Below are 14,525 nucleotides of genomic sequence, written 5' to 3'. Positions count from 1 at the left end.
CCAAAACTGTAAAAGTTTTCTTGTGGAAGAATCTGTTTACATGACATTTGTGCACTTCACAAAAAAGTTTATTTTATTTAAAACTTTTATTCTCACCAGAAAACCCCAGTTGAGATTAATACTCCCTTTTACAAAATGGTCTTTGTCAAGTAATAAGCGGTTTTAAGTGCATTTTCAATCATAAAATCATACAACATAAGCAAGCTTTAGCAGAATATTAGATAGTCAGGAAATTGCTTAGACATTCAACAGAAGGTAGAGGATCAGGGAGGGAAGAAAGCAACACGCCATGTCTACTAATCGCCCTGCAAATACCATCCCTACAATAACCAGTGGTGGCGGCATCAAGGTGTAGGATGATACTTTATGATGATGGGAAGATCAACAAAGCTAAAAATCATCAAAAACTGAAAGGAAACCTTTAACAGGCTGCAAAAGCCTTGAGAATAGGGTCAAGGTTCACTTTTCAGTAGGATAGGGATCCCAATCTTTTTACTCCATTAAAATGCCCTAAAGTCTGAGACTACAAAATGGCAAGATGTGAAAAGATTTGAAGTGGTAGGAAAACTTTTTCAAAGCATAAAGAGACAGAAATGTATTAGAAATCAGTCAGTCCCCACAAAGATTAAAGCTGTTGTGGTTTTTAGAATTTAAATACCTGATTTATTGCAGAAGGCTCCCGGAGGACAAAGTATAGGCTCAGAGCTGCCCAGAGGACAGTAAAAGCCAACTTGACAGCGCCCTCCTGTGGATGTAGCTGGGCACAGGCAGTTGGCATTTGTGTAATTATCAAGGTCAAAGGGCTGAGAGTTCCACGCTGCTGACACACAGAACCAACCTGGGAGGAACAAAAAGCACAAAATGACACAAATCAGGCATCATGTGACAACTTTCTCAGCGTGAGTTAAAACATGAAATCCAATGTTGCAGGAAAGGAAGCAACACAGGCCAAGGTGAGAAGGATGAGACACTGCTACTGCTGAGAAAGGAGATGACTTAATAAACCAGACAGGCGTACTTCAAGTTCCAACCTTAGAGATGTGGGTAGTATATGAGTGAGGATTCTCCTGTGCATCTTTGTGCATGAATAAATGATATGTGAAAAATTATTCAAAAGCTTTTGTTGCAGCTGAGACGCTGCCTCTGTTGGGTTGTGATGTTTCATGCTTCATGCGCAGCCTTTGTTCTCTTCTTCAAAGTCTTAAAGGCTGCTTCGGACAGGTTTGCCTGGCCCTGAAGCCAAAACAGGCTGGCACAGAGGACAACGTCCTGACACTGGGAAACTAGGCTGCGTGACTGTGACTGTGCGCTCAGAAGAAATGAACAAAGACACCATTACTCACCAGCCTTGCATTTTCCAGACACTTTGGTCAGCCGCTCCTTCTCACAGTAGTGTCCTGGAGGACAAGGCAGGCAGCTGTCCAGACTCTGAGTCATGGGCTCTGGGTTGTAGTATCCACGAGGACAAGGAAACTGGGTGGCATGCTTAGTTCCTATATATTCAGCAAAAAAATAAATAAAAATAAAAAAAACATTAATTTCATTCAGATATTTATAAAGCAACAAAGCTGAGGAGGGAGGTTTACTGAATAAAAAACTAAGCAGAAGTGCTTAAAATATCTCCGCCTGCTATTCCGGCCGTTTCTCAAAATGTATATGACTGATAGCCTTTTGGATGACAGTACCATCAGGACAGTAGAACCCAGGGGGACAGGGGAACTTGGTGAAGTTGTCAGTCTTTTCTGGGCAGTAATATCCTGCCGGGCAGCGGGAACACGCCGCCTGGCCTGTGAGGTTGCTGTAGGTACCAGCTGAGCAGGCCACTGGGCTGAAGCTTCCCTCAGGGCAATAATGACTTGATGGACAAAGTCCTCCTTCAGAGCCTGAAGAGGAAAATTAAATTAAACGTGATGGAAAGATGCTGAAATGATCACTGCTTCAAGCCTTTAATGTGATGAACCTGGTTGTAGTTGCAAGATTGCAATCACTTATTCACCCTCACACTTTTGAGTTTCGTGTATTTGCCAGCCATTGTTTCTCTCCTAAATGATGGTAATTTAAGATATTTCTATTCTAATGATTGATTTAATCCAAAATGTATCATTTTAATCCATCATGTTTCCAAGCTCAAAGGCGATAAAGACACCTTTTTCCTCACTGATCAGACAAGGAGACATAAAAAAAACTCAGATACATCAGTATTCCTGCTTCCTACCTGTGCTTGCTGCGTCTCCACCTGGACAATAGGATCCTGCCTGACACAGACCAGATGGACGAGTGAGTCCTGTGGCGCCACAGTACTGACCTGCTGGACATGGACTGCAACCAGAGGCTTCTGTCAGATAAAGTCTGCAAGCGGAGGAAATGTCAAGACCATCAGTGTAAACTATCTAAAGTTGGTTTAAAAAATGGATTTTACTATTTAGGTCAATGAAACCTGTCAGAGTAAGTCCCAGGTGGACAGGGCAGAGGAAGACTGGTGCCCTCGGGACAATAGCTTCCCTGCGGACATGCTCCTCCGATTCCTGTGCTGAAGTTCCCATCAGGATTCTCAAAGTTCACACCTTGCAAAGACGAGCATTTTAATGAGGTGCACTCATTGGTTCCACTTTGTCATAACAGTGCTTGTACAGCAACAGGCCTTTTAGTTTGAGTAATAAATAATAGTGAGCATGTGATTCTAGCTATGCTGTCATACTGCTGAGGCATTCCACATTTTGTAACCAAAGGTTTTATTATATTATGTTGGAATTCTGGGGGAGAAATATGTGATCAAAATCACTCTGTCCATCCAGTATAACTGAGCTTGAGCTGTTTTGTAAAAACAGATGGGTAAACAGGGAAGGATTAAAATAAATGCAGGCCACACTTTCCAGATTTGTATTTATTCTTTCCATTTAACATAATATTCCAAAACACAATCCCATCAGATTGTGGTTGAATACTTTTTTGAGGCATGCATTATACCTGCTATGCAGTAGTACCCAGACTGACAGAGTCCAGTAGGTTCAAACAGACCCCAGTCATCACAAAAGAAACCTGCAGAAACCATTGATGAAGTTGCTGTAATGCATGAAGTCCATAACAAACCCTCTTCACATCATAATATATTTCTCATTTAGTTCATTAAATACAATTAAACTTTGAATCATTGCCTTTAATTTTTATCAATTAGTTTCAATCCATCTAGTAAATAAATTACAGCTTAATAAATTAAAATCCATTTCAGCAGCACTTCTTATGTGCAGAATACCAATGAGTGCTAAAAATGATGTAACAACACTCCCACCTGCTGGACAAATGAGGCACTGCTCCACCTGACGAAGACCAAACCGAGGGCTGTATGTGCCAGGAGGGCAAGGCAAGATGCTTTCCACTCCCCCACCAAGACAATAGTGACCCACTGGACATGGCTGGACGCCCTCTCCAGAAAGACAGTATGTCCCCGATGGACACTCATCACACATTTCTGCCCCTTTAGTCAAGAAGACAAAGAGATGTACATTTTTGTGTACATCTTTGATACCCACTGAGCTGCTTTTTCAAGAATGTGTGTTATACCTGTACTGTTTGAGTAAGTCCCATCAGGGCAAGGGATTGGAAAAGTTGACCCTAGGGGACAATAGTGTCCAGCTGGACAAATGTCCCCGGTTAAACCATCAGATGGTTTTGAAAACTTTGCTCCTCCTGAACAGTAATAACCTATAAATTAGATAAAGCAACATTACACCAAAAATTATAACAAAACTGATCAAAATAATTCGTAATTGATGCATCTTTCATTTTTATAACATTGTACTCTTTTTGGAATTGGACACATCACTGATCGACAAAGAAACACCTGTGTCGCATAATCCTGAAGGCTGACTGAGTCCAGTGTTGTTGCAGTAGAATCCGGGTGGGCAGGCCCAACAGGAGGACAGGTTCTGGCCTCCTACTGAGATACTCCAGGTCCCCACAGGACAGGGATATTGCTGTGGGAACTTTGTCCCCTGCAGACAGAAGTATCCTGAAGGACACACGTCACCGGTAGCAACAGATACCTGTAGGAATTAAGACAACTATCGGTCTACTTCTCAAATAATCTTAATTTCTCTCCTAATTTGCAGCAAACAAAACTGAAGAGTACTAGGTGTCCTCCTCAGGGTGTCAAACATTTTGTTTAGCTAAATAATCTTGGATGTCAAAAACATGACGTTGGCTTCATCTCAAATGTTCTTTAAAGTAAGACATGTGGGCAGTTGAGGCTGGTGCCTGTCACTCATTTCCTACGCACCATCAACGGCTTTTCCAAATGAAGATCTGCAGTTATTTATTTAACAGATAGAAAGGAACAAAATATTCCTCTGGGTTTGTATTCATGCTAATGGCATGAAAATAACTGCGTAAAAGTGTGTTTAAACGTGAAAGTCGTGTGCAGCTTGATTCATTAAAAAACAAAATCAGGACATTTCTCCCTCTTTAATTATCCTGTTTCTCCTTCCCTCCTGTCCCTCTCCCGCGGCACCATGCTGACAAATTGCCTGACTAGAGCAAAACTGATTTATAAACACAAACAATCACCTGGCAGACAGCTTGTCAAACATTTTACCCACATGAAGGAAAGAGCAGGTACAACTCAAGACACCAAAATGTTTGAAGCATATTCTTTGGGTAAATGTACAATGCCTTGTAAACGTGATCATACTCCAAAAAACCACAATCAGGAATATCAGGATTTCTACATGATAAGCTAACACAGTGTAGCATGTATTTGTAAAGGGGGAGAAAGACAACACATGGTTTTCACAATTTTTAACTGCTAAAAATAAGTGAAGCAAGTGAATTCATCCCCTCTGATACTTTGGATTAAATCATCTGAACCACTTCTTTATGGCTGGTGCTGTATTGATTTGTGTCTGCTATATATTTTGTAGAAAACTACAAACAGGGTTTCTTGTGCTTTCACTCAATAGTCATCATGTTCAGAAATTATTCTTTCAGAGCCACGATCTGTACAGTTCTTCTAGAGCAAACCATCGGTGTTTTGCTGCTTCTTTGACTGTTTCCTCCTGCCATCTTAAATAGACAGTTACAATTTTTGGATCATGGATTAAACAATTTAAAGAAGAACTTAAAGTTTTAGATATTGGTTCTTAATTTAACTCTGCTTTAAATCAAAAAAAAGTCTTGATGATGCTGTTTGTTCACTAATGTTCTCAGTGAAACCTCTGATGTCTTCACAGAATAGCTGAATTTCTGTTATGGAACACTTTTCCAAGTCGATGCATATGATTTGATTTAAAAGCGTACATCTGAATCGTTTTAGATATTTTATCAGAACTTACAGGAGAGCTTGTGGTGGCTCCAGAAGTGCAGTAGTGGCCCGGGTCACAGAGACCCTGAGGTTTGGAGAGGCCGGCTCTGCTGCAGAATGAACCTGCTTCACATGGTCGACAATGCTTCACGTCCTCACCACTTAGCTGGTCAGAGTAAGTGCCCTGGAAAAAATTTATTATTCACCATCATTTGCACAAGCTGCATTCAGAATGTCAGTATACTAGGCAATTGCACAGAGCATAGAGTTGATGAACGCAATGGTACATTTTAGATTGCCCAAAAAACGTGTTATTTCATGAGATAACAGCAGTGCAGAGGTAGTAAAGTGTAGGAAGTTTGATGCTGATCAGATTTCTTAATGCTCTAAGTAAGCTGAGACTGTTTTGAGCTTTAATGGTTCTCATCTCAACTCATTCACACAGTAGCATTTGTAATTATCAGGCAAACAATGAATTCATAAAAAATTATATTTCTGTAGCAACATCGAAGCAGTGAGACAGAAACATCACAAAGAGAAAAAACATGAAGATACTGACAGAAGGACAGGGCCGTGCAGCAGAGGAGCCAGGAGGACAGTAGTGTCCTGTGGGGCAGACTGGTGACTGGGACAAGCCTGTTCGATTGCACAGCCTGCCTCCCTGACATGCCACACAGGAACCTGCACCTCGACGCTGGGAAGTTGTTTTTTTAGGTAAAATATGCATCGCAATTTCAAATTAGCACCATCAGATTAAATGTATTTATTAGTTCCTACCGGCTGAAAAGTGCCTAAAGGACATGGCTCTGGCCTGGCTGCTCCTACCAAGGAATAAAAGCCTTCTTCTACTTCATTCTGAATTGGTGATGAAGATCCCCCAGTACAGTAGAAACCAGGAAAACAACGTCCTGAAGGTGAGGTATTGTTGGAGCCTAAACAATAAAAACTAAGATAGGGAGAGTGAGAATATGGTTGTACATGGAAATAATGTATTTGCTCTCAAAAATGGCAATTTAGTTTGAGTTGAATTACCCAGGCGGACAACTAACACACTCCTCAGGGCTGCTGAGGCCAGAGCTGTTGCTGAAAGTGCCAGACGGACAGGGGATGGGAGAGGTTGAAGACAGAGGACAGTAGCCTCCAGGGGGACATAAACCTCCCATTGGTCCATCAGCTGGAGTCTGGACATAAATAAACAGAACACTAGATGTGAAAAGGAGCAAAAATCCACTGACTAATATGTTAAGTAAAACATTTAGGCACTGCTGCTTCTTTCACAGCAATAACAGAATCGTACTGCAGATTTAGCTCCCACTCTGCAGTAGAAACGTTCTTTGCAGCTTCCAGAAGGCTTTGTCAGTCCAACACCGCTGCAATACTGTCCACCGCCACAAGGGGCACACTGTGAGAGCTCTCTGAGAGCAGAGAGCGAGCTGTAGGTTCCCTTGGGACAAGGCTTAGGAGCAGAGGTGCCGTCTGGACAGTAAGACCCCTGAAATGAGTAATAAATGAAATGATATGTTATGTCGATTGCGTTTTTATATAATCTGAGAGCAATTTAAGAATCTGCAATTTCTGCCTTTAAAGAGAAACGAGTGAATTTGTTTTAAAGGGATCCATGATTAGTTGTAACAATAGACTTTATTTGAGAAATATTTATTTTAGATGTAAAAAGAATACAGTAATAATACTGTAGGCTGTTAAGATTTTTTACGTTTGTTTATGGTGCAATGCTTCCTGGGTAAGTGACATATGCTTTTTTATGTGGGAAGCGACGCAGACTCACCTCATTATTTTTATTTTTTTGATTTACAGTCAACAGCAACACAGAGTGGCATTGTCTAAATTTGCACCAGTCAAAAGCAATATGATAAACAACAACTCAGGTAAAGTTAGCCTTCCTGTGTTTACTAGGTAGCTTCCATTACAGAACGGGCTGAAGCACAGGATCAACCCAGCATGCATTGTGCAGGTGAAAAAATGGCAACCTCCATTGAGGAAAAATGTACCAAAAGATATAATTTTTTTAAAAGTAATTATGAGTTCTGATGTATCAGAAACAGCAATGTTTCAGTTAATTGGAAAATTACAACATATTTAGGCCAACATGTTCAACTAATTGTGGATCCCTTTAGGTCCCACCTGAGGGCAGAGTAAAGGCAGATCCATTCCCAGTTTGCTGCAGAAATGCCCAGATGGACACAAAATGCAGACTTCTCCAGTGTGACCATGCGTGTTGTTCCTGTACTTGCCAACCTGACAGGGGTATGTGTAGGGGTGGCCGGTCCCTGGGGGGCAATAGTGCCCATCAGGACATGGCTCTGTCTTTGGTATAAGAATACACACAAAACATTCACAGTGAAATACAAATAAAGATTTTAAAAACCTTATACATGCACAAGTCACTATAGACCTTGATTCATTTGCTGGCATTGCTGGTAAAAATGTACAAAAAACCTTAAAGATGCACTACTAGGGTGTTGTAAGTTAACCTTGAAAATTTGACTCTCCCACAGTGGAGCCTGCTGTGTATGCGCAGGCTAGTAAGCTCCAATGGCCGGAAAAGTTTTTCCTGTAAAGTAAGCTTGTTTCTCCGCCATTAAAACATGGAGAATGAACTATGGGGCAGAGTGTGAGAAGTGCATACAAGAGCAAGAGTGCTAAGTCCCTCCCCTGACTTTGATTGGTTGTTTCTGATCAAGCACAGTGCATTTCTGCAGATAGCAGTAGGACCACTGGAGGGAGCCAGAGAAGCTTGATGTTTTTCACATCTATCTAATATTTTACCGTCATGAGTCAGGACATACTAATAGTTTTAAATAAATAAACACATATTTGTATAAAGGTTACCTATTGCAACTTTAAGGAAAAAAATATATATTTTGTCATAGTGGTATAACTCCACACTGATAAATTTACCAACCAAACTTAATTTATGTGAACTTGCTGATTAAAATGAGGGTATCTGTTACTATTCCTCTATGCTCAATCTCCATAAATTATGGGTTTCCAAAGGGTGGCCCCTGGCCTGTTTGCAGCCGCTAGAAGGATTCTGTCTGGCCCACTACCACAATTCTGGAAAGGTGCAAACTACAAAATTGCAGAGCTTTTTTTGAAAGGCAAAAAAAGCTCCCCTATCATACAGATCCCCTATCAGACAACATTGTTTCATTAAGATATTGTACTTTTAGATCATTATTGGCAAGATAAAAAAGAAAAAAATATAAACTTTCTCAGTAAATGTTTTTCCCCGTATGGCGAAAAGTTTGAACATCACAGCTCTAATCTGATCAGAGTACTGGATCCTCTCTAATGCTTTCTTCTCTTTTTACATAACTTTACAGCCTTGGAAACGGCAGCTGCTATTGAGAATCAGTGACCCAAGAACTCATCTTTTTGCTGTACTTTTCCAACAGGTAGAGGTTTTTCTTTATGTCTCTTATCTTCACAAAACACCTGTTTTCTTGTTTTATTCCATCTGCTAAGGGAAATGGGTCACTGTGTCACTTTTATATATCAGTGAATACTAATTAGAGAAATGTAGAAACTTATGTTTTACTTGAAAGGGATTGTTTGGTTTACCAGCACATGTACCATTGGTAACTTTGTTACTAATTTTTCTTCACTTTTAATTCTTCCCACCCCGTCTCAGAACACATTTTTTAAAGGATTTTTCAATTCTGCGTGAGATCATGCTTCTGCAATCAAATTTTTTTACGTTTTTTTATTTCACACACCTTTGCCAGTAAAGCCAACAAATTTGCCCTCATCCGTGTAGTAGTTTGTAAAGTGAATAAGGCATTTCATCTTAAATTCAGTTCTTTTCTTACAGGCCTGGTGATAGGCTGCTCCTGAGGCTGCTGGGTGTAACAATACTTCCCCTTGGGGCACTGGACACACTGAGATACGTCACGCAGACCAGGAGATGTACTGTACGTCCCGTTAGGGCATGGAATGGGGTTTGGGTCCTGAGTATTTAAATTTGCAGGCAGATTAATTCAAAATGTGGTGTTCTTTTATTTATATTCACTACAGTCATTTGTTTCCCTACTCCAAGACTCACAATGCCTCCTCCAGGACAGTAGAAACCTCGAGGGCAGAGCATGGCTGATCTCTGAGGGTCTCTGGCCAAACCCTGAGAGCAGAGGAAACCAGGTGGGCACACCATGACACTCAGCATGGCCTCCTCGCTGGTGGTCTCGTTACTGCAGTAATGCCCCTGTAGGCACGAAGAGCACTCCACAGAGCCCTCATCCTACACACAAGAGAATGAGAAGAAACATTCAGGGAGTTGAAGTTAAAGATATCAACCGGCATGGAGGTGGGAGACAGCAAAACGCACACTGGCAACTTGCGAAAAAGAAATATTTGACTCTGGAAAATGCTGGAACATTAAGAAGGCCTCAAATTGGGAGGGAAAAAAAAGACGATATATCAAAAGCACTATACTATCCCTCCTGCTGGCATTTACAGATGTACACAGTAGGTGAGTAATATAAGGCGATTGCATGTGGGTGGTAAATGTACCGGTAATCTAAAAATAGGACAATCAAAACCATTTCCAGAGTGATGGGACTACACCAGCGCTGGTTTCCACTGGTGCTGTCAGTTGCCCAGTCACACTGGCTTGTGTTTAATGGGGTCTTACAGAGTAGCTGCCAGCTCCGCAGACTCTCGGGTTGATAGTGGCTGAGTAGGGACAAAAATAGCCAGCAGGGCAAGGGGAGCAGTCCTCCAGCCTTCGCCCTCCTTTCAGGCGGCGAAATGAAGAGCTGAGAGTGACAGAGCAGACATAGTTACCGAATCACAGTTTTAACACCTGCTTCATTCTCTTATCAAAAAGCACATATCTTATTTCTGATGTTCTGTTTACGCACGGAGGGCAAGGTGAGGGTTTGGAGGTTCCCAGCTGACAGAATGAACCTTCGGGACAAGTCAAGCAGTCCTCCCTGTATCTGTTGCCCATTTGGATGCTGTAGGTGCCTGCAGGGCAAGGGTACTGGGTGCCATATGCTGTCCCTGAGAAAGCAACATCCCCATAATTATATCCAAATGAAAGACTCATGACTACAGCATGAGTGAAATGTTTGCAGTATGTTGTAAAGATATTTAAACGACAGTTTGTCATTTACATACAATCTTAAAAACTTTCAGAGTCAGACAGAAAAAAAAACAAAAAACTTTTCTTTCCGTGCCTTCAACTTGTACTTGTTTACCTTCAGGGCAGTAGTGTCCAGAGTTGCATCGGCCTGATGGCGCTGCAGACCCAGCCAAGCAGTACCAACCTCGAGGGCACGGCTGGCACTCTGCTTCAGCCTCCAGTCCACTTTGACTGCTCCATGTCCCCACTGGACACTTGTACTGTGTCGGAAACATCGTTCCAGGGGGACAATAATGTCCAGCAAAACAAAGAAGTGGCGGTCTTTGAATACCACCTGTTCCTGAAACAGCAGAAATGAAAAAATAACAATCGCCAATGTAATAAGAAAAATTTTATGTTTTGCAGAAAAGATAAATAATCCATTCTTAAATCTTCAAATATTGCTGTTGATGCGTTTGCAGTGCCTCGTACCCCTTAAACTTTCTCAGATGTTGTCACATGGCAAAATTCTACACAATTCTATATAATTTAATTGAACTTCAGTTTTATATTTTTAAACAACACAAAATAATGCGTAACTGTGAAGTAGTCTACAATACCTAGTCAAAATGTTTCACAAAAATCCTGCAATCACAGCTGCAAGTCTTTTGGCAAAATCCCGGCCAACTTTTCAAAATTAGACTCAAAATTGTTTGCCCAATTTTCTTTTTTTTACTGATAGGATTATAGTCAATTCAAACAGGTCTTACCAAAGATTTTCATTTGGATTAAGGCCTTGTTAAGGACAACGAAAGTGAATTTCGCTGTCCTTGTGACAATGACAATAAGGATTTATCTTATCTTATCTATCTTATCTTATCTTCTCCATAAAATTGTTTATTTACTAATGTTCCCTAACAGACCTCTGAGATCTTTATTGAACAACTCAATTTATGCTGAATTCAAAGATAAATTTTGTTTAGGAGTACCAGAATTAAAGAGCCTGTACTTTAATGAATGCCATGACTTTTATGGGTAAAATGCTTAAATCCTATTTCTTATGCTTCACTATAATGCATGTGTATCCCATCAAATCAAAAGAAAATATATTGACATTTGTAACAAAAGTGGAAAATTTCAAGCAGCATGAATACTTTGTAACAGACTGTAAATTAGAATGAGATGTCACCAATCTATGTTTGTAAGGCAAAAAAAAAAGATTTTGCTTTTCCTGATGCAAGTCCTTTTAAGAAGCTGCTGAATATGAAAACGTAACCTCTCAGACAGGCGTATTGTGCTGGGCACAGCTGACACTGTGAGCGATCAGTAAGGTTGATGCGATTGCTAAATGCTCCCGGAGGGCAGGCGTTGGCTGGTGCGTTGGGTTTTGATGAGCCAGGAGGACACACGAACCTATGAAGACAAATCCCTTAAAACTGCTCTTTCTCGCCATACTTAAAGTACCAAAGTCATGAGTATAAGGAAGCATTCTTGATTACATATTTTTCATGTTTCTGAACAGGTTGCTTACCCAGGCATGCAGTCTACATCTGGAGCCTTTAGAGCTATCTGTGTGCAGGCCTTCCCCGGGTAGCATTCTCTGCAATCAGTCACCTCATCCTGCCCCTCTAAGGGGTTGAAGGACCCTGATGGACAGGGCATCGGGTCGCTGGTCCCCTTAGGACAGTAGAAACCAGGTGGACATTTAAGACAGTCCTTCACACCTGGAAGAAAAAGTTAGAATACTGAAGTCAGTGTAGGTCTGTTACATAAACCTACTTTGTTATGTTAAGTTGTGTGTTTTTTCTCATTAGCTTTTTTCTTTGTAATCAGTTTGTTTCTTTTTGCCCTCTTTGGCATCTGTCCATTGCGGTTTTCCATCTAGATATTGTGGTTTCTCAGGGGAACCTTTAGCAACTGAGTAATTTCTGCAATCACTGAGCATTTCACCTCATGAAAAGATTGGACTAGTGTAAAAATATTCAATTATAGTTTGCAAAACTTTAGAAAATAAAATCAAAGATTGAATTAAATTAAATGTAAGCAAAATATAGGCATCTAAAAACCAAACAACAGTGGAAGAAGTTTTTAATTTACAGCAAAAGGTTTGCTAACGTGTCACTTCTTTATGTAATTTTCAACAAAAATAAGTATATGTATATATGAACAATTCTGGTCTGATGTTTACAAATACTAATGTGTATGGATACCTTATGTGAACCATTTTTATTCCAGGGTGAAATATTCTTCTATTGTTGTTCAGAACAACTGACTGAAATCTTTTCATACACCCCCACAGGACGGTAAAGGATGTACCATTACCACAGCTGTTGTCCAGCTTTCATAAAATCTCTATCAATTTGGTTAAATATTGTAGCTACTTTCATTTTAAAATAGTCCACAGATTGTTAACGATATTGAGGTCAGAGTCTAAAAAAGTTGAAACAAATTATATTTTGATCCCAAAAACTTATTAAGATTGGTTTGGGGACAAACCAGCTGACCTTAAGCCTGATGAAAGCCCCTGACCTCAGCTCTTAATTGTTAACCATCCTTGAAATGGAAGGTTTATAACATAAAATCTCTATATTTGAATTAAATATTTCAGTCTTTTTAATGACAGTGGTTAAATATCAGATCAGAATAATGCCACAATCTTATTGATGGCCCCAACAAGCATACTACTCAATTAAATGAGGTCTATATGAAAATATTTGAGCCTGTGTGCATAACTTCAGAACTGTGAAGAAGCACAGTTTAAATACAGTCCAAAATCAACATGACATGCTTATGGTATCTGAACTACTGACTGAAACTGCCCATGTTGAAAACTCACTTATGGCTCCTTGGTGAGGGGTGAAGGTGCCTGATGGACAAGTCACTTCCTCCACTGTGCCAGCTGGACAGAACCTTCCTCTAGCACACGGCAAACCTGGACCTGAAGATCCTGTTTAAGGTAAAACACAAAGCATAAAACGTTTGGAAAAACCTCATTGAACTTTGAGGAAGTCTTTCACAGGTACAGCACATTTTAAAAAATGAACTCTGTTCACAATGTCTGTTGTTGAAACGTTTTAACTACCTTTGTGTGTGTGTGTGTGTTTTCTTCAAGTGAGAAACATTTACTTTCTGGGAGATGTTTTATTTGTATTTCAGTATCTGTTGCTCCAGTGAAGTGAGTTTTATCAGAACAAAGACTAACCTGCGGGACAGAAGCGTCCCTCTTTGCATCTTTTACAGGCTGCCCTACTTGTCTGACCCAGTTGTTCCCCTGATGTACCAGCAGGACAAGGTGACCCATGAGGGGTGGCGGTGCCCTCTTCACAGTAATAGCCCTGTGGGCACATGAACTGGGAGGAGGGTCTCTGTGAGCTCCCTTCCAGACAGTAAAACCCTTGAGAAAAGTATTTATAGATTAGAAAAACATTTTGTAAAGGACACAGCCTGTATGGTAAGATAATATTTCTAGAGATGGAAAACATTTAGTTCCTTCGGCTTGAGAAACTGCAATTAGAAAGTTTAAAGCCCACAGAATTTGTCCAAATCTTTGGAGTTGAAAACATTTAGAGAGCTTGCTTTTGATAGAGCTGTACCGGCAGGGCAGATTGCACAGTCTTTCAGTCTCTGCAGACCTTCTTTAGGACCATAACTCCCTGCAGGACAGGGCACAGCTACACCTCCCACACAATAATGACCTAACAACGAGATAAACAAGAACCAACTCATGTTTGGTTTCTTTCTGGAAGCAAAAAAAAAAACCCCTACTAAAATATTAAAGCAATATTTAACACTAACCCTTTGGACAGGCAATACAATCTCCATCTTCCTTTACAGGCTTGTAGGTTCCCGGTCTACAGGTGTTGGCTTGACCAGATTTGTACACAGAGTGGCTCCAGCGTGGTGCCACAGCGCCCCCACACAGCAAGGATGTATCATTACATCTACGGCAGGAAGTCTGTCCAGGTGTGGAGATCCAACCAGAAGGACAGGGAAGTGGCTGTGACATCCCACTGTTTGGACAGTAATTTCCTACAGCAGCCATAAGGCACAATCTTAGGTATTGTGGCACATATTTATGACATTTAACTATCAATTAGAACAGACGCAATAGCTAAAGAGAAGCAATATTTTCTAGAAGCACTACCTGCG

General features: G+C 40.6%; 1 protein-coding gene across 1 annotated transcript; it reads right to left on the bottom strand.

The window, feature by feature from the left end:
• Positions 1–3,292: 3,292 nt before the first annotated feature.
• On the bottom strand, positions 3,293–5,585 carry LOC114162016 (signal peptide, CUB and EGF-like domain-containing protein 1). The gene is made up of 4 exons (XM_028045761.1): positions 5,574–5,585; positions 5,328–5,480; positions 3,842–4,043; positions 3,293–3,702 (listed from the first exon to the last, which is right to left on the bottom strand). Exons 1-4 carry the CDS (start codon positions 5,583–5,585, stop codon positions 3,482–3,484), a joined length of 588 nt encoding a protein of 195 aa, XP_027901562.1. The 3' UTR covers positions 3,293–3,481.
• Between the last annotated feature and the right edge of the window lie 8,940 nt (positions 5,586–14,525).

Source organism: Xiphophorus couchianus, chromosome 18 (genome assembly GCF_001444195.1).
Source record: "Xiphophorus couchianus chromosome 18, X_couchianus-1.0, whole genome shotgun sequence".
Lineage (NCBI taxonomy): Eukaryota > Metazoa > Chordata > Actinopteri > Cyprinodontiformes > Poeciliidae > Xiphophorus > Xiphophorus couchianus.
Note: the sequence above shows the minus strand (reverse complement) of the source record. Positions and strands in the feature narration are given on the sequence as shown.